The 24,241-nt window shown below is 44.9% G+C and overlaps 1 protein-coding gene across 2 annotated transcripts; it reads right to left on the bottom strand.

Annotated features, from left to right (window-relative positions):
- Positions 1 to 742: 742 nt before the first annotated feature.
- COLEC10 (collectin subfamily member 10) lies at positions 743 to 23,906 on the bottom strand. 2 transcript variants are annotated; one of them, XM_063131081.1, is made up of 6 exons: positions 23,517 to 23,905; positions 13,099 to 13,170; positions 8,843 to 8,914; positions 7,317 to 7,370; positions 5,363 to 5,458; positions 743 to 2,508 (listed from the first exon to the last, which is right to left on the bottom strand). In XM_063131081.1, the coding sequence occupies exons 1-6, from the start codon at positions 23,650 to 23,652 to the stop codon at positions 2,117 to 2,119; spliced, it is 822 nt and encodes a 273-aa protein (XP_062987151.1). In that variant the 5' UTR covers positions 23,653 to 23,905; the 3' UTR covers positions 743 to 2,116. The 2 variants fall into 2 exon arrangements, with proteins under 2 accessions (XP_062987151.1, XP_062987152.1); XM_063131082.1 differs by lacking the exon at positions 5,363 to 5,458 and having other exon boundaries at positions 23,517 to 23,906.
- Between the last annotated feature and the right edge of the window lie 335 nt (positions 23,907 to 24,241).

Below are 24,241 nucleotides of genomic sequence, written 5' to 3'. Positions count from 1 at the left end.
TAAATGCATGCAGGGAGAATTTGATGGAAATGAAGTGAGTGTACTACTTTAGGCTGTAGGTGTGGGAGGGGAGACCAATTCTGAATGCCCTCTTTTGTCTGCTGTGCTAGTTTTGTATTTGCTAGGAGTTTTAATTTTTTTAGATGAGCCCTTGTAATTGTTACCTCCACCTGCTATTTGAAGTGGTGCAGTCCAATTAAAAAAATGTGACTAAGACTAAGGGCTTCTCTACATTTTTTTTTAAATGTGCTGCCTTATCATGACTATCAGCATTCACTTTCTCTCTTGGATGGGATCAGCGGCATTACATGGACGGCCACGCAGTTTGAAATCGAATACTTCCTGCTCCGTGTGCTCAATTGACTTTACTGAGATAGTGCCATCTGGTGGCATAATTATAGCACTACACCGCTATAATTATAGCGCTTACATGTTGGGAGATGGTGTAATGGCCTGGATATTCCCACATTATATCTGGGTGTGTTTTTTTAACACACACACCCCCGCGATATCCCAGGGGATAGCATGGGAGGGGCCCTGGATGCTGATGACATTGTGTAAATGAACCTACAAACTTCCGTGAGTTGCCAATTAAGAGCATGCTATAAATCGCTTGTTTAGAGAATTAACTCCCATTGAATGCAATGGAACATATCTCCAACTTAGCCTGCTCAGGACTGGGCTGTAAATATTTTGAGGATCTTTGCCAAAGAAAGACATCCACTCATGCTGAAGGCTCCTTTATTCTCTTGTGGCTTCAGCTTGCATGCTCTCATCACAGATGTTTTTTTTAATGTATATATTTATTTATTTTCAGTATTTATGTACTGCCTGTCATGTTCCCATTTCCAGGTGGTGTACAAGAAATAAGAATAAAAAGTGTTAAATCTCCTAATACAATATACAAATATAATAAAATCCAAGGCTCTCCAACATCTATAATGTTTAAGAACAACTAAGGCTGCAATCCTATGCATGTTTAGACAGAAAAAGGTCCTGCGACTCCCTGCATGCCCCATGCCAGCCATGCTGAGAGTTGTAGGACTCCCCCCTCCCCCATCCAAACATGCATAGGTCATAGGGTGACCATATGAAAAGGAGGACAGAGCTCCTGTATCTTTAACAGTTGCATAGAAAAGGGAATTTCAGCAGCTGTCGTTTGTATTTATGGAGAACCTGGTGAAATTCCCTCTTCATCACAACAGTTAAACGTGCAGGAGCTATACTACAGTGACCGGATTTAAAAGAGGGCAGGGCACCTGCAGCTTTAACTGTTGTGATGAAGAGGGAATTTCACCAGGTTCTCCATATATACAAATGACACTTGCTGAAGTTCCCCTTTCTATGCAACTATTAAAGATACAGGAGCCCTGTCCTCCTTTTCATAGGGTCACCCTAGCATAGGATTGCAACTTTCAAATCATAACAGCTGTGCTTGCAAGCCTCCAAATGCCAAGGTAAACCATATGGTTTTCGGCATGCACCCAAATTGTATCTGTGTTGGCATATGTCTTAAATCTGAAGGAGAGCTACTCCAGAGCCTGGGCTCTGCAGCCGAGAAATCTCCCTTCCTGGTCATTGTCAGATGAGCATCTGCAAGATGTCTTACAATCAGGAAGTTCTCTGGAGGTGACCGCAGTATCTGGGCAGGTCTATAGGGGAGCAGGCAATCTCTCCGTCATTTGCCAGCGGTCGTTTATAACCAGGCCTGTGTGTATTGCGGGTGCAGAGTGCGGTAAGCCAGTGTAAGGAAAGAGGTAGGAGAGATAATAGTGAAGATGGGCACTTTTTGCCTTCCCCAAGCCAGCAGCCTCCAAATGTGTTGAATTACAACCCCCATCATCCCCAGCCAGGATGCTGGCTGGGACTGATGTGAGTTGTCCTCTCATGTCTCTGGAAAGCACCTGGCTGTTGATGGCTGTTCAGTTATCGTCACAGATCCAGTGCAGAGGCCTAGCAGGAAGTCTCCATTTTAAACGCCATCATTTAGGATGTTTATAGTGCGATAGTGACGTCCTTGCACTGGAACCAAGTTCTTCTCCTAGACTCTTAACTCTTTAGCTGGCTTACTGAGAGTGATCTTGCGATGGACCAGGGGGATGCCCTCTCTGCCCCCTTACTTTCTCTTCTTTGGGAACTCGCAGACAAAGAACATAGTAAGGTGGCATTCTGTGTCGTTCCATTTCCCGGTGCTGAGCATTTCCACGCAGTCTTCATGCCCTGAGGGATCCTGCGGCTCCCCTTCCTTCCAGTTGCTGTAGTCCTGTAGTGGGGAACGGTCGGCGTACATGAACTGGCCTTCCTTCTCTGTGTCGCTCAAGCCAATAAAGACCCGGAAGAGGCCGCTCTTGGAGACGTAGTCGGAGATCACCGCATTGGCAGCCTCATCTTTGGGCATTGCAAGAATCCCATCTCTAATCCTGCAGTCAATGACGGCATCCTTGTAGCTCTTTTCTTCTTGCACAATGTAGTAGTATTTCTCTTCTGTTTCCCTGATTCCTGCTAACACTTGGGGGGGGGGGGGGAGAGAGAGAGAGAGACAGACAGACATTTTAAAAATAGCCCTTTCAGGATGTCCACAATATTCTTAATTCAAGAAATATTCTTTTGAGGAACATGAAATACAGCTGGGGAGTTATTTAGTTATTAATTAATGAATTTATATAGCTGTCCCATAACAGGCATTCTCTAGGTGGATCACAAACAAATACAATAAAAAGGATTAAAAGTAAAAATAGAATAAAATAACAATAGAATTTTAAACTGACATGCCCAGGCTAAAACAAGTTATTTAAAAGACCTGGGTGAATAAAAAGGTCTTCGTGGGGTGTTGGGAAATAACATAAGAAGAGACATGCTGGATCAGACCAAGATCCATCTAGTCCAACATTCTGTTCACATAGTGGCCAAGCAGCTGCCCATGGGAAACCCACAAGCAAAACGTGAGGGTCTTGCCTGTGTCCCCCCAAAACTGATGTACAAAAGGTTACTGCCTCTGATACTGGAAGTAGCACATAGCCATTAGGACTAGTAGCCACTGATAGCCTTCTCTTTCAAGAATTCATGGGATGACTCCAGGTTCTAGCGTTATGAGTGAGGGAGAAAAATGTCTCCTTATCCACATTCTCCACACCATGCATAATTTTATACACCTCTATCATGTCTTTCCTTAGCCTCCTTTCCCCCAAGCTAAACAATCCCAGGAGTTATAACCTTCCCTCATAGGGGAGATGCTCCAGCCCCTTGATCATTTCAGTTGCCCTTTCCTGCACAAAGATAGAGCCAGGTGAGCCTCTCAGGGAAGGGTGTTTTGCCCCTACCAAAAAGTGCCTCTGGTGGTTACCCGGCTCACTTAATTAGGTGGGAGAACTAGGAGCAGGGCCTCTAAAGAAGTTCTTAAGGTATGAGCTGATACACGTGGAAGAAGGTGGTCTTTCAGGTAACCTGGTCCCAAGACACTGAAGGCTTTAAACGATAGAACCTGCGTGGAAATTGGACTATGAGCCAGCACAGTCCAAGCAGAAGTCACAGCATCCAGTCAAGTTAATACACTTGTGTCCAACTCCAGTTTCTGAATGGTAGCCCCACGTACAACATATTGTAATAGTCTATGGTAGGGTACTCGAGGATGAGTAATGGTCACCAGTCCAGGTAAGGCCACAGTTTAGAAGACCCTATAAGTTGGCAGTTTTTGCTGGTGTTCTCTTGACCCTTGAATTCTGCTACATCGTGGCTGGAAATCCCCTCAAACGCCTCGAATACATTATTTTTCTTCTTTTTTCTGCCAAGAAGGAGAACCTTGAATTTCCCATGCTCTTTCTAATGGTCCATATTAGCTTCCTTTAGGTAGCTGGTACCCAAACCTTATCTTAAAGAGAGAACAATTAGTGCTCTTCTTCTTTCTGATATGCCTTTATGGCCATGTCTTGCGATTAACTTTGTGTCCAGGTGCAGATGTCAGAGTACAAAACATGTATGTACTGCGTCGGTCAGGCATCATGTATGTGTGCATATATAAATTTTAATTTTCGGCTTTAAAATAAACAAGATCAGCAAATAAAGGAGGATCGGGGCCCTGTTCACATGCACTTGCTCAGGTAGCTGTACCAGTGTGCAACCTGTTACCAAGTGTTGCTTACAGATATCTGAACAGTGATAGCCTATACATTCTCATTTCCTTTTCTCTTACTTTAAATATATTCAGCTTACAGTGCATCACCAAAAAAGAGGAAATGCATAACATATAAATGAAAATTCAGTGATAATTATTGTAAGAAATAGAAATACGATACTTCACCAGAGTGGTGAAGACTGTGGCATGTGACCAGTGTGCCCTGCTCAGTCTTCTGCCCAGGAGGTAACTGTGGCACTGGAGGCTGGTGCCTCCAAGTTTAGTGGGGCTGTGAATCCATTCTGGATTTTAGTCAGAATCAGCCAGAACGCTAAAGGAGCTCTCCAAAGCATTGGACTGATTTTTAAAGCAGAATTCAGCTCTCAGAACACTTTCAGAGTTCTGACTGAAACCTGGAGCAGATTTACCTCAACAACTGACATTGGAGCCACCAGCCTCCACTGAACTGTGGATGGGCAACTTCAAGGTCCCGGCCACTCTCCCTTCTTATGGTACTTTATCTTTAACTGGGCAGCTCTTCAAATCGAGGACAATCCTCTGTAAAGTAGGACACATGGTGACCCTAATTAAGTTCTCTGAACTTCTCCTTTAAATGCAATTACCTTTCCCGGTCCTTAGCACCTTCACTATTGCCTTAAGAATCTTTCTTTCCAGCTGGTTAGGTTGCGTTTTCTGAATGTTGGTACGGCACTCACAATGGAACACATAACTTCATAGTAAGGACGCTACCAGTACTCTGAGGGGAGTAACACTATTGCTTCACAGCAGGGCCGGGCAAAGCTGGTAGTAGGCCCAGGACAGATGGAAAATGTAGGTCCCATTTCAAACTGCTCATTAAGTATTTTTTTAATCAGTTCTAAATACATATGAACTAGAACGATTTATAAGAAAGGTAATGGCAAGCACTTTTATTCAAGATGTATATAAGACATTCCTTCACATTCAGAAATGCTTTATGTACTTTTCTGTGGGCAAATTCATCACCAACAACAGAAAAATCAAGCAACTTTGCCTAGGGGGTCTTGGAGTAAGTCCCCTCAAAATCGTAGGGCCATGCCAACTTGCCCCACTGGGCCCCCCCTATGCCCAGCCCTGCTTCCCAGATATTAGGAATATTGATTTCCCCGAAGCCAGGCCTGCCACCTGCCGTTCTGTTCGTATTACATGTTGGGACATAAGCTAAACACAGAAGCTAGAAGAAACAAATGACCATTTTAAAATGGAACATACCATTTTTTACAAATTGAATGGAACTCTTGAGCCGAGCGATGTTAATATCCAGTTGTCCGACCACTTTGCGATATTTTCCACAGTCACAGACAGCACCTAGCTCAATATAGGCATATCAGCAACATAGGTTATAAGCATAGGGTGACCATATAGAAAGGTGGCCAGGGCTCCTGTATCTTTAGCAATTGTCTAGAAAAGGGATTTTCAGCAGGTGTTATTTGTATGCATGCAGCACCTGGTGGAATCCCCTCTGCATCACAACAGTTAAAGCTGCATGAGCTATGCTAGAGTGACCAGATACAAAAGAGGGCAGGGCTCCTGCAGCTTTAGCTGTTGTGATGAGGAGGGAATTTCACCAGGTGCTGCATGCATACAAATGATACCTGCTGAAATTCCCTTTTCTAGACAACGATTAAAGATACAGGAGCCCTGTCCTCCTTTCCATATGGTCACCATATCTAAGCATAAATAGCCATTAAAAATGAATCCATTTATTAGAAAGTCAAGAAGGACCCATCAGTATAGTCATATGTCAAACGCCGAACACAATTTATGGAATTATAGCTACCTTTTGCTGCATAACACAATGCCAAATTAACTAAATCCAGGAAACCCTGGTTTAACATTACATCTGAACCAGACAGTGCCAGATCCAGCTTTTTGAAGGCCCTTGGGCAAGACAACCTCAAAGGACCTTCTCCCCACCATTGTCACCAGCTGCTTTTGCTCCTCCTCCTCTTCCTCATTATTGCTTGATAGGCAGAGAGCCAGGGAGCCAGTGGGCAGAAGCATCTGCTGCTCCTCCTTCTCACCACCCACCCTTGTCCAGTCCAGAGCAAAAGGTTAGATTGCAATGCTGAAGAGGAAGAGCAACTCCAGGGATCCTTCTCAGTGGGTCCCTATTAGGGTGTGGCCCTCAGCATGTGCCCAAATATGCCTACCCCTGATGCCCCGATGCCTAGAATAAGGCCTCTGTCTTGAAAAACATCCACATTTTAAGGATTTTGAATTATTATTATTATTTATTGAATTTGTAGACCGCCCCATAGCTGAAGCTCTCTGGGCAGTTCTCATGTGCCTGATACCAAAAGTGACCAAGTGGGGTGAGTCAGTGCTGGCTGTTGTGTTATAAGCATGTTTATGGCTGGTGTGACCTCTGCATTGTGTGAGCGTGTGCTGTGTTTTAAAGGTTTCAAGTCATTTTACAATGCTTTTCATGCAAGCTGTCACACACCATTGTGGGAGTAGGCAGGGTAAAAATAACTCCTTTTCTTGTGGACTGGGAAAATAGGCAAGCTTAGGGGGACCATATGGAAAGGAGGACAGGGCTCTTGTTATCTTTAACAGTTGCATAGAAAAGGGAATTTCAGCTGGAGGGGATCCGCACGTCGCTCCCAGAGCGCTTCTATGCGACTCCAGTGCACCCCGAAAACGATAGTCTGACTTCCCTGTAAAAGAAACGATGAAGAGCCGTCCATGCCGGCCGCGGCGAGGAGAGCTCTCCGCCGGCGAGGAGAGCTCAGCAAAAGAAGGCGGGGTAGAGAGCTTCTTCCGCTCTTCACCCCGCCTTCTTTTGCCGAGCTCTCCTCGCCGGCGGAGAGCTGTCCTCGTCATCGGCGGCGGCGGCGGCATGGACAGCTCTTCGTCGTTTCTTTTACAGGGAAGTCAGACTATTGTTTTCGGGGTGCACTGGAGTCGCATAGAAGCACTCTGGGAGCGACGTGCGGATCCCCCCCAGGTGTCACTTGCATGCCTGCAGCACCTGGTGAATTTCCCTCTTCATCACAACAGTGAAAGCTGCAGGAACTCTGCCCTCTTGACCATATACAAGAGATACAGGAGCCCTGTCCTCTTTTTCATATGGTCACCCTAGGAGAGCACAGCGGTCTGAAGTCATCCCTGATTTAACAGAGAGCATTTGCTTCGAAAACATAAAGGAAAGCAGACAGCGTACCTGCTTTGCCCTTTCCTCCAGATATGCCAGATAAACCCTTCACTCCTTTATCACCTGAATAAAGGAGAAAATAGACAAGTTCCTGCATCAGGAGGTGCACACCCAGGCAAACATAGTTACATTATTGAGTAACTCTCACTGAGCGGATGCTGAGAAATTATTAGGGCTGCATGAGCGACTGTGCCAAATTAAACACTTCAAACCTATGGACACTTACATGGGAGTAAGGTCTGCTGGACACAAAGGGACTTGTTTCTGAGTAAGCGTGCCTATCTGTCAAGGTTTTCTTTTGACAAGCTGCAAGCTTTAATAGCTGACCCATTAAAAGGTTTTGTGACTGGATGGAGCCTGGTACACCCTTCCTGCTTCGTTGAGTAGCAAACACTGAAGATGGATAATAGTTTTTAAGAGAGTTGATGGCAGTATTAGAGAATCACAATTGCCTCCAATTCCTTTGGAACTTGCTATACTTTCCAGCCAAACAGCTTTTGCAGTTTGGCTGGAAAGGGCCAAGCATAATTATAAACCACGTTTGTGGGGTTTTCTCTCTCTCTCTCTGAAGTAATAATGTTTCAGTGCCCCCAAGTCACTCTCTGTTGAAAGTTACCATTCTCCATTAAAAGAACTTCAAAGGGAGTGAATTCGCTGAACTAGAATTTTCAGCAAGTTTAATTCTATTCATATAGGATTAAATCAGGACCTAAGTTTTATCTTCCACTACAGGTGTACAATTAGCACAGCAAAGCTAGAATAGTTGTGTTATTATCAATGACTGCTGTTATGAATGGTCATAGAAATATCTCTGGAACTCCCTACTGCTACAAATTAGGCAGGCGCCAAAATCCTTCTGGATTTCCAGCACCTAATAGAAACATACGTTTTTCAACAGGTATTCCCAGGAAGGTAATCTTGTCCTCTATAAATCTCAGAAATTTCTTTAATATAAAGTGATTCATAAATATTGTTAAATAAATAAATAATATAAGGTTCATATATTTATATATTCTGTAGCTTTTAGGCTTCATTTTCCCCTCTAACATTGTATGCGTGTGATGATAAAGCGGCCTGTAGTCTACTAAAGTTTGTACCACAAATCTATTTGTTTTTAAGACTTTTGACTGGGTGAGTGCATGTGCCTTTCCTTTATCAAGGAAAGTTTCTCCTCTATTAGATTTTGGATTTTTTTAAAAAAATATGTACAGTTCTTAAACAATTTTGAAATCAGTTGGCGGAACTCCTTACTATAAGCGTGGAATATGGTGCTGGGAAATCTCATCTTTAATTCACCCTTACGGTTGTGAAGATTTTTTTTTGAAAACTTATAGGCAACGCCTGGTTTATTTCATGGCTTCCCTTCTCCTAGCCAGGGGTAGGAGGCATAAGATCTCATTTAAATCATAGTGTGTTTTTGGTTTGGAAACAAAAGGCATCTGTTTAATTTGGGAAGCATAAGCTGCAGCTGTTTCGTGTTTTGTTCTGTGCCTTACAACACTTTCAAAAGGCTTGACCAAGGCCTAAAATCTTACCCTTCTTGCCAATCGGTCCAATTTTACCCATCATTCCCTGGTCACCAATATCGCCAACTGCTCCTTTCTCTCCTGGAAAGGAAACACAGTGAAGAAGAGTGCTTGTTTTATCTAGTCTCTCAGAACATTATTTTGGTATATCTTTAATCAGAGCTGTCCGAAGACATTTTTCTGTCTGAGGCGAAGGACAAGATGGCACCTCTCCCTCACATCATGTACAAAAGTACTAGCGGTTACTTCAACGTTGCCCTTCACCACAGCTGGGGCAGTGGGCTAGTTTAGGGGGTGCAGAAGAGGTTGTGTGGCAGACACAATTCTGTTCTTAGACAGAGGGGACTAGCTGGGGTGTTCAGGGGAAGAGCCAGGAGGGTATCACTGCTGCCCCCAAGCATCTGCTGCCTGAGGTGGTCACCTCACTCTGCCTCATGGTAGGACTGGTCCTGTCCTTAAACTATTTAGTTACATCACATGCAGTTTCCCAAAACATTATTCTGACTCTGCAGAGTAAAGGCTTGCCCCACCACATCTGTTACCTAATCCTTCTTTAACTGGAGACACCAGGGCCAGATCTACACCAAGCAAGATGTAACACTATGAAAGCGGTTTGAAAATGTATATGGAATGTGTCATGGGCCCCAACAGCAGGGTTGCATATGAAAAGGAGGACAGGGCTCCTGTATCTTTAACAGTTGTATGGAAAAGGGAATTTCAGCAGGTGTCATTTGTATATATGGGGAACCTGGTGAAATTTCCTCTTCATCACAACAGTTAAAGCTGCAGGTGCCCTGCCCTCTTTTAATCTGGCCACTCTAGCATAGCTCCTGCAGCTTTAACTGTTGTGATGAAGAGGGAATTTCACCAGGTTCTTCATATATACAAATGTCACTGGCTGAAATTCCCTTTTCAATACAACTGTTAAAGATACAGGAGCCCTGTCCTCCTTTTCATGTGGTCACCCTACCCAACAGTTGTCAATGCACTTCAATACTGTTATAAAGCAGTATTGTAGATCCTGCCCAAGGATCAAACCTAGTACTTTCTGCATGCTAAGCATGTGCACTACACTATGGCATGGCCCTCACCCTTTTGGGGGAGGGGAGGGAGAAACCCAACATGTTTTATAAGAAGAAAGATGACACACATTCAATCAGGGCAAGGAAAGAGATCACTTCTTCCTGGGCTTCTCTCTACACCAGGCTTTTATCCCCACTTTTACCAGGGCTTCTGCTTATTTTCAGGATTAAGATTGGCTCCTTTACACGTGTTGTTTCCAGGAGATTTCTGTTTTCTTTCATCTATATGTTTCATTATACAACAACTAGATGGCTGTGTGTTATAGCAGAATTGTGAAAATGCACTAGAGCTCTATGGTGATATAAAACAAAATGCCAGACTTTCCACATTAAGAAAGAAGCCGCGATATTGATCACAAAGCACAGGAGAGGCCCTGGAGGTTGACGACGTTGTGTAAAGGACCCACCAACTTCTGTGAGTGACCAATTATGAGCACATGATAAAAGCCTTGTGTAGAGAAGCCCACTGCATTTTTAGAATCCTCACATGATCTTCAGGAGTAGCCTTCACCCTATATCAAAAGCACAATCCTCAGCAGGTTTACTCAGATGTAAGTCCCACTGATTTCAGTGGAACTTACTCCCTAGTAAGAGTCTTAAGGTTGCAGCCTCATTTGCCTCCTTCCCAGTACAGTGACTATATAAAGTGAGCATATAGAGTGAAATTTAGTTAAACATTGAAGGAGCTAAATAAATAATAATGACGGTTATGATGATTTCACTTCTAATTCTCTAAACATGCTGTTGTGTTACTGAGAGTGTTACAAGTATAACCATCCTCAGAATTATTATTTATGTAGCCCCATGCATATATGTGGGTGTTTCAAGAGTAACACGTTGATACCCGGTTGTGAGGGCTACAGTAATTGTGGACAGGGACTGTGGGTTGGTCAGAAATCTGCTACGGAAGTGATTAAGACCAATAACTGGCTACTGAGGAATAGGGTTGCTGACAGGGTTGCTGTTCTTTTAACAGCTGTGTGACAGGCAGAAATTCAACAGGCCAAGTGTTTTCCTAATACAATGATAGGGATAGGCTTCCTCTGTGACATTCCTGACTGTCATGCACAGGAACCCTCTAAGGCAGCCTTCCTCAACCTGGGCGCTCCAGATGTGTTGGACTACAACTCCCAGAATGCCCAACACATCTGGAGCGCCCCAGGTTGAGGAAGGCTGCTCTAAGGGGAAAAAGTGGCAACGCTTTCCCCCCCGCCCCATCCAGTACCCCAACCGTGAAGATGTGGCCATCTGTATAACTCAAGCTGTACCAGGTTCGTGCTTCCTATCACCCCTTTCCTAGCATAGTGGTAGTGTTCACATATGCTTTGAGATTCTAATCCAAAAGACTGGATTCACTTCTAAAGAGAGACTGTCTTTGATTTGCTGCCATTGAAGGTACTGCTGTGACTGATAGCAGATGGCTACCCACCCTGAGCCCCATGTTGCAGAAGAAATGGCATGAAATTTCAAAGCTGATTTGCCTAGCCAAAAACTCCCAGTTGAGGTGCCTGGAGGCATCACATTTTTGTGTTTTTATATATAAAAAGCATTCTTTTCAGATGATTTTGAAACCAGCATGTGATTGAATAAATTCAGAACTCCCTTACGTTATTCTCCATAATCACTGATAACTAGTACAATTGCTTCTTGTAATTGTTAGGCCGGGTGCGCTTGTGAAAGGAGCACTTCCATATGCAAAGATCTACGGTGGTGGGGAGGGTGAAATGCATGTCTGAGTGCTCACACAGAAACACATTGCAGCCTCCTCTGAGATCCCTCTCAGCGAGGGACAAGCCATGCAGTCTTAGGGACTGAAGGCACCTTTTGTCCTTGCTGAAACAGTGTCCCCAAGAGGAACGCCTCCTCCCATATGTACCTGCCCAGACCTTAAGGTCATCCTCAGGGGTCCTTCTCCATGAGTCCCTGCCAAAAGAAGTAAAGCAGGTGGCTACCAGGAGGAGGGCCTTTTCTGCTGTGGCACCCCGGCTGTGGAATGAGCTCTCTAAGGAGGTTCACCTGGCATCTGCACTATATTCTTTCAGATGCCAGGTGAAGACCTTTTTATTCTCTCAGCACTTTAACGGTCTATAAATTTACTTTTAACTTAGCTGTTTTAAATTTGTATTTCTGCACTGCTGCTAATTTTATCCTGGTTGTGCTTTTCTACTGTATTTTATATCATGTTTTTATACTGTTTGTTTTATACTTTGAATGGTTTTAATTTTTGTGAACCACCCAGGGAGCTTCGGCTATTGGGTGGTATAAAAATGCAACAAATAAATAAATAAATTTGACTCCCTGCCCCCCCCCCCATGTGATAAATGGCAAGCATCAGTTACATGTGAGAAAGAGGGATGTGCAGGAAAATAAAAATGGTTTCATTCCCCCATTCATTTTTCATATTAAAAAAGTCATCCTTTTCTTTATTTCTGCATTAAATCACATTGATTTTGTTGGTGCCCCCTCTGATACCATGTACAAAAGCAGACTTCATTGGAAGTTGGATTTTTCTTCAGCTCTGGCAATGGGACAGCATCTTCCACCACTCCTGAAAGCAGCAAGCTAGCTTAGGGGGGTTACAGGCCAGGCCATGTGTGGACCAGAGCTCTCTCCTCCCTCAACACCTTGCTGCCCCTTCCAAGCACCTGCTGCCTGAGGCAACTGCCTCACTCTGCCTAATGGTAGGGCTGGCCCTGGTTTTTGGGCAAGACACCCTCAGAGAGCAAAGAGCCAATGAGCAAGTAGGTGGTGGCTTCTACTGCTCCTCCTTCTCACCACCACCATTGTCTGGGCCAGAGCGAGAGGCAGGTGAACAAGCAGGTTGCTATGGTGAAGGGGAGGAGCGACTCCAGCGGGCTCTTGATAGGGGCCCCCTGCTGGGGTGTGGGCCCTCGGCAGTTGCCCAACCATGCTTACCATTATAGCACTAAGCTATAAACGGTAACCTAAGCCAAGTACCTTCCACTAATAAATGGTTGTCTCTATATTTACTCCAAAGCAAATCATAGAACCGAATTTTGCTCCTCCATTGTCATTTTGTTATTAATCCAGAGGCGTTATCAATAAGCAACAACACACAGTTGTGGGAGCAAAAGAAATATTGGCTGAATACATGCTATGGCAGGAGCAAAAGGTTTCTTGATACATTCGTACAGCACAACAGATAACCATGTGTGCCTTTACCTTTGGATCCTGTAGGGCCGACTTTCCCATGTTTGCCCATTTCTCCTTGGTCTCCCTTTTCACCTTGATCTCCTTCAAAAAGAATCACAAAGAAAAAACCCATCACATTACAGATCACAACAATCTTTAGGAAAGAGCAGTCCGACTTGATTTTTGAAAGAACAAAACTAGGGTGACCGTATGGAAAGGAGGACAGGGCTCCTATACCTTTAACAGTTGCATAGAAAAGGGAATTTCAGCAGGTGTCATTTGTATGCATGCAGCACCTGGTGAAATTCCCTCTATCACAACAGATAAAGCTGCAGGAGTCCTGCCCTCTTTTGTATCTGGTCACTCTAGCTATGCTTCGGCAGCTTTAACTGTTGTGATGAAGAGGGAATCTCACCAGGTGCTGCAAGCATACAAATGATACTTACCGAAATCCCCTTTTCTATACAACTGTTAAAGATGCAGGAACCCTGTCCTTCTTTCCATATGGTCACCCTTATGCAACAGAAAACCTTCTGACATTTTACAGAAGAAAACAGAGACACTGCTGTACACTTGGGACACCTCTGCTTTCAGACCAAGGATCACCTCCATGCAACAGTGGCAGGAGGATCCTGATTAATCCCTTCAAATTGAGGGATCTATGCACATACATCTGTACATGTGTAGAGCCCCTTCGCACGGATGCCAAGCATGTGCCTGGAGGGAGGAGCGTTCCTGGTGTGCACTTCAGTTGGGTGGGCACGTGCCTTACCACTGGGCAGTGTCCCCTTTCTTTCCTTCATTGAAGCCTTTTTCCTGGCTCAGAAACATTAATATATACAGATGTTTAATTTCTGTGTGCCAGGATGCTGCTAAAGGCACAGTAGCAGGGAAAACAGATGTGGGAATCCTACTAGCTATGGTGAGCCAAGCATATATTTAGAGCACCACCACCATCATTAAAAAAATACTAATAATTAATGGCTTTAAATCATGACCATGATGACCTCTGTCTTTGGAAAAGTAACCTTTCAAAAGAACATTAATTCGCAGCAACTCTACACCATCTTCTGATGTACCAAGATTTGAGTATTGCTGCCCTCTTGTGGTGTCTCGTGTTGCAACAGGTTTGAAAACCCCCTTTTTTTCCCTTGACGTTACTCAGCAAGTTACGGAGAAAGTGGATAGATTCCCCCCTCCTCCCCCTCTTTCTACTGTAATAATAGAACTCAGTTCCATCCACTGTAATTGACTGGCAGTAGAATAGCATAGGCAGAAGAAAACAGGCCTTAGTCACCACCGCAAGGTGTAGCAATGGCCAACTATAGCTGGCTTTCATAGGTGATTGGACCAACGCATGGAGAACAAGTCTATCAATGGCTACTAGTTGTGGGAAGTGGAATAACAACATGATGCAGAGTGTGGAGTGCTCCTGCTCAGGGTTCCAGACAGCCAGCTATGCTCTTTTACAGACACTGCATTCCACACACACCCATCCCATCCAACCATTCCTTGCCCCAAGGCAGTGAGCATTCTGTGGCCACTGAGCCTGGTGCTTGTTGGAGGGATTTTGTATGTCTGTGTCTCCTGGCCTGCGAGGCTGCTCACACTTCTCTCCTGGACGTGAGCGTTGTTGTTTTGGCTACATAAAGATCCACACTTGGGAAACGAGTATATAGGATGGCTGAATAAGAACCTCCATGTTCAGAGACAGTATACCATCGAATACCAGTCACTGGGGTGTGGGGTGTGCAAGATTAGGAGGACACTGCCATTATCCTGGCTTGTGAGCTTCCCAAAGGCAATAGTGGCTAGAGGATCAGAGTAGGATTGGGAAGACCCTGGTTGAAACCCCCACTCTAGGGTTCATTGCATGAGGCTGAAATCCCACATCTTTACCGGGGCTTTCTGCTTCTGGTTTCTTTCCAGGATTATAACGGGCTCAAACATTAGTTGAGTTGAGTTGAATTGAACATCCTTTTTCTGTCTTTTCTATTACACAGTGCCATCTACTGGCTTAATTATAGCACAATGCTAGGATGACCATATGAAAAGGAGGACAGGGCTGCTGTATCTTTAACAGTTGTCTAGAAAAGGGAATTTCAGGACATGTGATTTGTATGCATGCAGCACCTAGTGAAATTCCCTCTTCATCACAACAGTTAAAGCTGCAGGGGCCCTGCCCTCTTTTGTTTCTGGTCATGCTAGGCAGGGCTCCTGCAGCTTTAACTGTTGTGATGAAGAGGGAATTTCACCAGGTGCTGCATGCATACAAATGATAGCTGCTGAAATGCCCTTTTCTATGCAACTGTTAAAGATACAGGAGCCCTGTCTTCCTTTTCATAAGGTCACCCTGTGCAATACCAGCATTTCACACAGCCGATGGATTGGAATAGCACTGCTTTTCGCATTATCTCTGATCTTTTTGAAAGCTGGATAAAAGTCATAAACAACGGGAGGTGCCCTGGATGTTGTTGACGTCATGTAAAGACCCGCTAACTTCCTTGAGTGACCAATAATGTGCGTGTAATAAATCACTCATGTAGAGAAGCCCTCCGCCATGAAGCTCACAAAGGTGATCTTGAGCCAGACACCCTCTGCCAGCCTGACCTATGTCACAGCGATGTCGTACGAATAACATAGAGGGTGAGTATGTACACTGATTTGAACTCCTTGGAGGAAAGGCTGGATATAAATGGAAGGTAACAAATTGTTGGTTGCTCTAGGAAACAAGGTGCAGTACCAGAAGGCCCATTGTTCTAATCCAAGGGGGCTCCTCTTCCATTGCTACGAAACTCTCCTTATGGTTTTATCACTATGCCAGGAAATAGCTGAAGTTTCTTGTAGGGCACAATCCTATGCATTCTTAGACAGAAAAAAACTCCTACAACTCCCAGCATGCCCCAGCAAGCATGGCTGGCTCTGACATGCTGGGAATTGTAGGATTTCTTTTAATGTCTAATCACGCGTAGGATTGCTCCCTTAGTTTCATTAGACACCGATCTTCATGCTTAGAGCAATTTTCCAAGTCTGGAGGGCACCACAACTCTCATCATCCCCAGCAACCATGATGGCTGGGAAGATAGGATTTGTAGTCCAACACATCTGGAGGGCATCAGGTTTGGGAAGGCTGGCCTAGATTTATTCCTGCCAGTATGAACTGCTGCCGAAACAGAGTTATGATGAGATATTTGCAAGCGAGTCTACTCCGTAATGCTTTGCATCATTGGCTTCGTTCCCAGAGATGCCAACTTAGGATGTCATCATTTTTTTAGGGACAGAGTTGCTGTGCTTTTCAAAGTTGTATAATGGGCAACCACAGTATCCTCCCCTCTCTCTGCATCTCAGTGCTGAGGAAAAGCTTTGCTGCTTCATTTCTGCAGGCTCTGAAAGGCACAAATGCTCTGTTCACAACAAAAAGGTGGCACTATCATGTCTGCAGGGCTGTATGTATACTTCGGACCTGCAAGGAGACAGAAAAGCAGAGCCAGCTCCAGATTTGGGGCGGGGGGGGGAGGGTTAGGCAAAGGTTTCTCTAGTGCCCTCCTCCATTGGTGGGCGCTGGTGAGCTTGCTAGCAGAAGGCATCCATGGTGGCAGTGGCATTTTGAGCAGCACTGGACGGCTGGATCTAGCCACCATTTTGATTTCCCACAATCCCCTGATGTAGCATTGCTCTGGGGCATTGTGGGGAATTTAAATAGCCCCTAGATCCAGCTGCCAGGCACTGCTTGAAGCAGCAAATTGGAGGAAAGGTGTTTCAGCAGTTCAGTGCTTCATCAGCAGTGCACCATGCCAGGGTTCTAGTTTTGCTCATGAATGCCAACTATTGACATCAGTCCTGCAGAAACTGTGGAACTGGCCACAGAATTCAGCTTCTTAAAACTCTCCTCTCTCTCTCTCTCCCGCTCTCTCCTTTTATAGCCCTCATAGAAAATATGCTTGAAAGTGATGTATGATGAAATTTTAGGTTCTAGAATAAGGGGCTCCTCTACACGGGCGCTTTGCCCCAGGGTAGCTTCGGAGTGGTGGCTGGTGATCTACACAACGCAGCTGCCTCTCTGAAGGGATCCAGGGGCAAAGCCCCAAAGCTCCATGCTAAAAAAGTTGGGGACTTACCCTGCCTTTTTTAGCTCGGAGCCAGGCTCCACACGCCTTTTCAAGAAAAAAACAATTAAAGGGGGAAGGGGGCAGACAGGGAGCTCCGGGTTCCACAGTGATACATTTTAAAGGATTGAGGGGGGGGGGAGAGGAACGGGGCAGCATGGAGTCAGCTGTCGCTTCCTGGAGCACCGGGGAGCAGGGAGGAACAGGGCAGCCGGCTCTCCTCCTTCTGAGCTCGCTCTGGCTGCCCTGTTCCTTTCTCCCTCCTGGTGTTTTTTTTTTAATCTTTAGATGCGAAGGTTCACATCTAAAGATTAAAAATTAAAAAAAACTGGAGGGGGGAGAGGAATGGGGCAGCCAGAGTGAGCTCAGAGGGAGGAGAGCCAGCTGCCACGTTCCTCTCCCCCCTGTTTTCCTCCAGTTAGCTGTAAATGTGATCTTTCGCATATTTATTTATTAATTATTGCATTTATATCCCACCTTTTTTCCTCCACGGAACCCAAGGTGACGTACATAATCCTCCTCCTCCTCTCCATTTTATCCTCACAACAACAACAACCCTATGAGGTAGGTTGGGCTGAAAGTGTGTGACTGGCCCAAAGTCACCCAGTAGGTTTCCATGGCTGAGTGGGGACTAGAACCCGGATCTCCCGACTCCCAGTCCAACACTTTAGCCACTACACCACACTGGCTCTCATTGTTTAGCATTGCTCTTTGCACCTCTCTCTAGCTAGTGAAAGCAGAATTAATGGTGCAAAACAAAAGAAAACCTGCCAACATATATAAATAATGCAGGTTGCAGATTTGGCTTTTTAAATGGCAGATACCTTGGCACAGAATCTGGATTTTGATTATTTTTTTTAAGCATCGAGAAGTAAGACTACAAATACAGGGCCCTGAAGAGAAAGAGGAGGTTATAAAGATGGCAGGGACAGCTGTTCAGCCAGCCTTGAGGATGTGGCAAGGACTTTCTACATCTCCAGCCCGGAGCTCAGAATGTGGCAGTTTCAATTTCCAGAAAGAGAACTTACGCAAGTACAATTATTAGGTCTGGAAGATGGGCAGCAGCAGTGGTGACCACAAGAAACAGGGCTCAAAGGCGCTGGCTGATGTCGAGGAGTTTATAATTAACATTTGTTAGAATAATGAAAGGGGAACTTTCCAAAGACACCACATCACTTCATTATTGTCCTTTAAATTACCGTCCATTCCAGTTACTCAACACTTAGGGCCCAGTTCAAATCCTTTTGAAGTTCCCATCAACCCTTCTTGAGCTCATTTATTTCCCCCACTCCATTTGGCTGGTTTTTGACATGGTGAACCGATCTTGCAATTACTTCAATATGTCTTCGAAGTTCCCTATAGCCGCGAGAAGGTTCAGCAAGGACACTGCCAGTTGCAACTTGGATACTACTTGAAACAACAGTGCGACTTGTTCTATGTGTTCTAAAGGGGTGGCTGCATTGGCCCATTGAAGCAAAACCAACAAGGAGTCTTGGGGCGTTATTAACATGGAGATGTTTCTTGTGGCATTCACACGTTTTTGGGTGGTGGTGGTGATGATGTCATGCATCTGACAAAGTGGTCTCTGCCTACTAAATTAATTAGTCTTTAAGTTGACCAAAACCCATTCAACCAAAATAAGGGACTGGATCCAGTTTTAGTCCTACTGTGAGTAGACCTATTGAAATTAATGGGAAGTGCTTTGAAAACTATATGCAGTGTGTCCTGGGCCCCAACAGTTGTCAAAACTGTTATAAAGCGCTTTAAAGCAGTAGCGTAGCCCCCCCCCCCCCACAGTTAGTCATGACTAACAAGTCCCATTAATTTCAATGGGTGTACAACTAAATCTGGATCTAACCTATTAAGAGCCTTGCTGGATCAGTCCAAAAGCCTATCTAGTCTAGCATCTTGCTTCCCTCAGGGCCAACCTTCGGGAAGCTCACACTGAGGAGATGAAGGCAGTGGCCCTGTTCAGAAGACACCTTAAACCATGGCTTCAACCATGGTGAATAAGGCAAAAAGCCTTATTCACCATGGTTAAAGCCGTGGTTTCAGGTGTCTTCCAAACAGGGCCATTAGCTCACTTCTACTGTTGTCCTCCAGCAACCAGTAATCCAGAGGTGACCCCCAATTCGAATTAGATCCATAGCACTTTGGGAGAGGAGTGTTTAAGCCCCTCCCATTTCCTCTCAAAATTCCACATAGGTCCCCCTCCCTTTTAATCCCCACATGGCTGTGTGACTGTAATTTTGGGATGAAAATATGTGGGTTGGGAGAAAGCTTCAACCTGCTTCTTCGATGCTCCCAATCCAAACTGGGGTTGCAATTTATAGGAGAGTAGGAAAGTAATGGAGCTATGTGTGTTTAGGAGGACATTTAGTTTGGCCCTAACATATAAGTAACATGGAAACAGTAGCAAAGCATGGAATGGTGGTGAAGAGAAATGTTCGTTGTGTAATACACAAGGCTATCTAAAGGCAGCCCCCATAAGACCATTAGGTCCAGGGTCTAAAGTCACCCACCAGCATCACCAGGAATCATAACTCAATGGAAGAGCACATTTCTTTCAGGCAGAAGGTACCAGCATCTCCAATTAAAGTACCTGCAACTCTCCCTGGAAGCCACTCCCTCCCCTCCCCTTAGATGGCAGGGACATCTGCAGAAAGCCTTCCACTGAAGATCTTAAGGTACAGATCAGTGCTGGCTCTAGGTTTTTGATGGCCCTTGGGACAGACACCCTCAACGGGCTCCATCTCTCAGTGAGTCTACTTTCTCATTGTCATTGTCACTATGTTTTATTGCTCCTCAACCTCCTTCTCCATTGTTGACAGTTGCTTGTTTGACTCGCAGAGCGGCAGTGAGCAAGGAGTGATGCTGCTGCTTCTCCTCATCACCACCATCATCTGGGCCAGAGCGAGAGGCAGGGGACCCAGCAGGTTGTCATGGTGAAGAGGAAGAGCAGGTCTAGGAGGTCCTTGTCAGTGGGTCCCTCCTAGGGTGTGGGCCCTTGGAAGGTGCCCAACCATGTTTACTCTTGACCCTGACCCTGGCATGGGTAAGTACTTATGGAAAGAGGCGGTCCTTCAACAAAATGTCTTGATCTGGTCAATCCCTGGATAGGGGAACAGCTTGGCAAGCTTATACATGCCACCTGGAACTCTATCATGGAAGAAGATCAGGGGATCAATATCATACATAAATAATGTGTACACTAAAGTGAGTTTCCTTTGTGGCTAATGTACAAAGGAACACCAAACCAGGAGAATTCACCTTATAAGGAATTATTTTATTTGACAGGAAATTCATCATGATTTCATCTGAGTCTGAACAAAAGCTCCAGAAGAAAAAGGAGTCCTTGCCTGTAAGAAGTCAGCATGGCACATATTATATAGGAATATAGCTGTCCCTACAAGGAAAGCTGAGCGAAGGAAGATAGATGCTTTTGAACTGTGTTGTTGGAGGAAAATTCTGAGAGTGCCTTGGACTGCAAGAAGATCAAACCAGTCCATACTCCAGGAAATAAAGCCAGACTGCTCACTTGAGGGAAGGGTATTAAAGGCAAAACTGAAGTACTTTGGCCACATAATGAGAAGACAGGACACCCTGGAGAAGAGGCTGATGCTAGGGAAAGTGGAAGGCAAAAGGAAGAGGGGCTGACCAAGGGCAAGATGGATGGATGATATTCTGGAGGTGACAGACTTGACCTTGGGGGAGCTAGGGGTGGTGACAGCCGACAGAAAGCTCTGGCGTGGGCTGGTCCATGAAGTCACGAAGAGTCGGAAGCGACTGAACATGAATAAACAACAACAAACTATTCTCAACAGCACAGTTGTCAATCATGGCCACCAGGGGGCAGGCTTGAATATCCATTAAGCAAGTGGTGCTGTGTTGATCCTTTTTATTCAGCATTAACTCATCTACTCCTATCAAAGAACTGACTTTTAAAACCAGCACAGGCCATTGAAATAATCAGATGTGGCCTGCGTAATCCATGCAATATGATTTCAGCCGGTGACTTTCTTTATCACAACCATAACTTCTGGCTGAATGCATGGAAATCAGGGCTGGCTTGGGCAAAAATGGATGATGTGTATGTCCAGCGTACAATGTAAATGCTGGATTTGGGGATGTATTTCCTTGGCTAGTATGGCACTTCACAGAATAATGTAAACCAAAGACAGTCCCTGCTGCAAGGAGCTTACAATCTAAAACTGAGAGTGCCCCCATGAGTGTATTGAAGTGTCCCATTTATGATCACCCATTTATTAATTCACTTGGAAAAGTGTGTGTGTGTGTGTGTGTGTGTGTGTGTGTGTGTGTGTGTGACATTTGGCCCTGTTGGAAACTAGCCACGGTACAGTTGTAGAACGCATGCTTTGCATGCACAAGATTCCAATTGCAATCCCTGACATCTCCTTTTAAAATTGGGTGACGAACCTTTGCTCCTGGATGTTGTTGGGTTTAAACTCCCATCAGCCCCAACAAACATGAACAATGCTTGGGGATGATAGGAGCTGGCTGGGCTGGATTTGGAGTCTACTTAAACAGCTTGAAGAATTTTTAGTACAATTCTTCTCAAAACACTGTCCATGTGATGTTCTCCAAGTTTGAGGAAGCGTTGGCCAGGGGTGGGCAACTTGTGGCCCTCCAGTGGTTTTGGCCTACAACTCCCATCAGCCCTAGCCAGCAGGGCTGATGGGAGTTGTAGGCCAAAATATGTGGAGGGCCACAAGTTGCCCACCCCTTCCCTAGGCAAAATTCCCTCCCTGGGGCCCTTCTAGCTACAATTTTATCTAGTAATAAGCCAACATTAAAAATTCCCACAATCCCTTGGAGCATCTTAAGCAGCAGGGCATTCTGAGCTATTTAAAATGGTGGCTTGTAGCTGCTCACTGGGGTGGGACAGGGCAGATGTTGATGGGTCATACTGGGGCACAGGCAGTTGCCCTAGGGTGCTGGATTCCGGCACTGGTCTTAGAAGTGCATCAAACCTACAGGTACAAGAGAACAATGTAACCCAGCACCTAGGCCAAGTTCAAAGGGGCATCTACCCAGGTAGGGACCGCTTGATGGAATTATAGAGGTAAAGTTCCACACAAGAAGCAGTTCACACGAGCAGTTCACCATGTGGGTGTTTTAAACACCCCCTGACCAATAGAATTGCTTAGTGTGCAGATAAGTTTTGAAATATGAAATGAGCTAAAGTTTGTATGTAGGGGATATCTGTTGGTTGATATCGAGACGAATGCAGCCTTCCCCAATCTGGTGCCTTCCAGATGTTTAGGACATCAACTCCTATCAGCTCTGGCTAACATGGTCAATAGTCAAGAATGCTGAGAATTGTAGTCCAAAACATCTGAAGGGGACCACTTTGGGGAAGGCTTGACTAATGCATAACTTCCGTCTTTATGGGCATCCCTCCCATTCTGCCTAGAGCAGTATTTTAGCTGGACAACAATCCTGTGAGGTAGATTATGTTCTGGGATATTGATCCACAGGGGCCACCAATTGAGCTTCATAGCTGAGCAGGGATTTCAGTCTAGACAAACACTCTAACCATTATACCATACTGTTGCTTTATTGTGGAAACACAGATGGAAGCCAGGCAATGTGGGACAGAGATTAGTGGTCTTGTACACTTCTTTAGCCTCTCTGATGCTAAAAGATTAATTTCCTTTGCAAAACACTTAAGCTTCTCAACCCAAACAATGGTGCACCCTTTTCCTGCTCCATCATCATTTCACTGTAAGCTCCTTTTATCTGTGATCTCTGCACCTAGATAGATTAAATGCCTAGATCATAAAGTGCATTGATTAATAGCAGTAATTTATGCAACTGATATTTGAATTAATCATTGAATGAATCACCATTTCTCAGCTTACAACGTAAATCAGTTCCCCACAAGGGCTGCCAAATGACTAGCCAAAAAACTTGGGCTTTTCTTGTGCCTTTAATGGATGAGTGGGGAATCTGTGATTCCATCATCCCTGACCATTGGCCATGCTGCTGTGTTTGATGGGAATTGGAGTCCAGCAACATTTAAAGGTACGCAGGTTCCCCATGCTGCTTTACCTGTACCTTGATGTGCAAAAAACCCATAGGTGAAGCTTTTCACTTTCCGGAGAGAAAAAGGATCAGCTTCCAAAGGCAACCCAATAAGATGCCGTTAAAGTCACAGCTACAGGAGCCAGCTGAAAAGTTGGCAACCTTACTTTCCCACTCCTATGGCATAAGATTTCTTGGGGGTGGGGGAAAGGGATAATAAATCATGTGTCCATTTCCCCTGAAGCACATAAAACCTCTTTACCTATTGCAAGGATGTTTACCTATCGGATGCCTCACCTTTGGGTCCTGGTAAAATGGTGTGAGTCGAGCAGACCTCTGTGGCTGGCCGGTTGTCATCATCCAAACCAAAAGCCTGAACTAGGACGAGAAACAGCAATAGGAAGGTTTCGTCTTTCCAAAGTGGCTTCTTCATGCTGCTCGCCGTTCAGCTCCACAGGAAATGCCCTTCGTTGTTGCAGCCTTAATAATCGCTAAAAGAAGATTTCCCATATAACTCTGGAGAGCAAACTAAATCGAAGATCCCACTTGATTAGAGCTAAATAAAGGAAAGGCACTGAAGAAGCCCTCATGGAGCATTTTTTTTTTTTTTTACTTCGCAGCACAGATCATACGTTGTGCAGTATATTTATACAGCGGTGACAGTTGTTTATTAAAGTTTATCTGTTGGCTGTGAAATAACTAAGTGCACAGACCAGAAGAGATGCCTTGAATGCATAAGCCTGCCTCTGCTTTGTGTTCGCCTCCCAGGAAAAGGCCAGGGCCAATTTCTGACGTGTTTCGACTTCACTGGGGAAATATAAGAGGCGAAGCATTAAGGCTGGAATTCTAAACATACGAAAGAGTAAGCCCCTTTGACGATAGTGGAATTCACTTCTGAGTATACACGCAGAGGCTGCAATATGATACACGCTGAAGCAGGGCCGGCCCTACCATTAAATGGAGCAGTGTGGGCTCCGGATTTTGAGGGTCTTTGGGCAAGATACTATAGGGTGACCATATGG

This window comes from Elgaria multicarinata, chromosome 7, assembly GCF_023053635.1.
Source record: "Elgaria multicarinata webbii isolate HBS135686 ecotype San Diego chromosome 7, rElgMul1.1.pri, whole genome shotgun sequence".
Taxonomy (NCBI): domain Eukaryota; kingdom Metazoa; phylum Chordata; class Lepidosauria; order Squamata; family Anguidae; genus Elgaria; species Elgaria multicarinata.
This window is presented reverse-complemented; position numbering and strand designations above follow the sequence as displayed.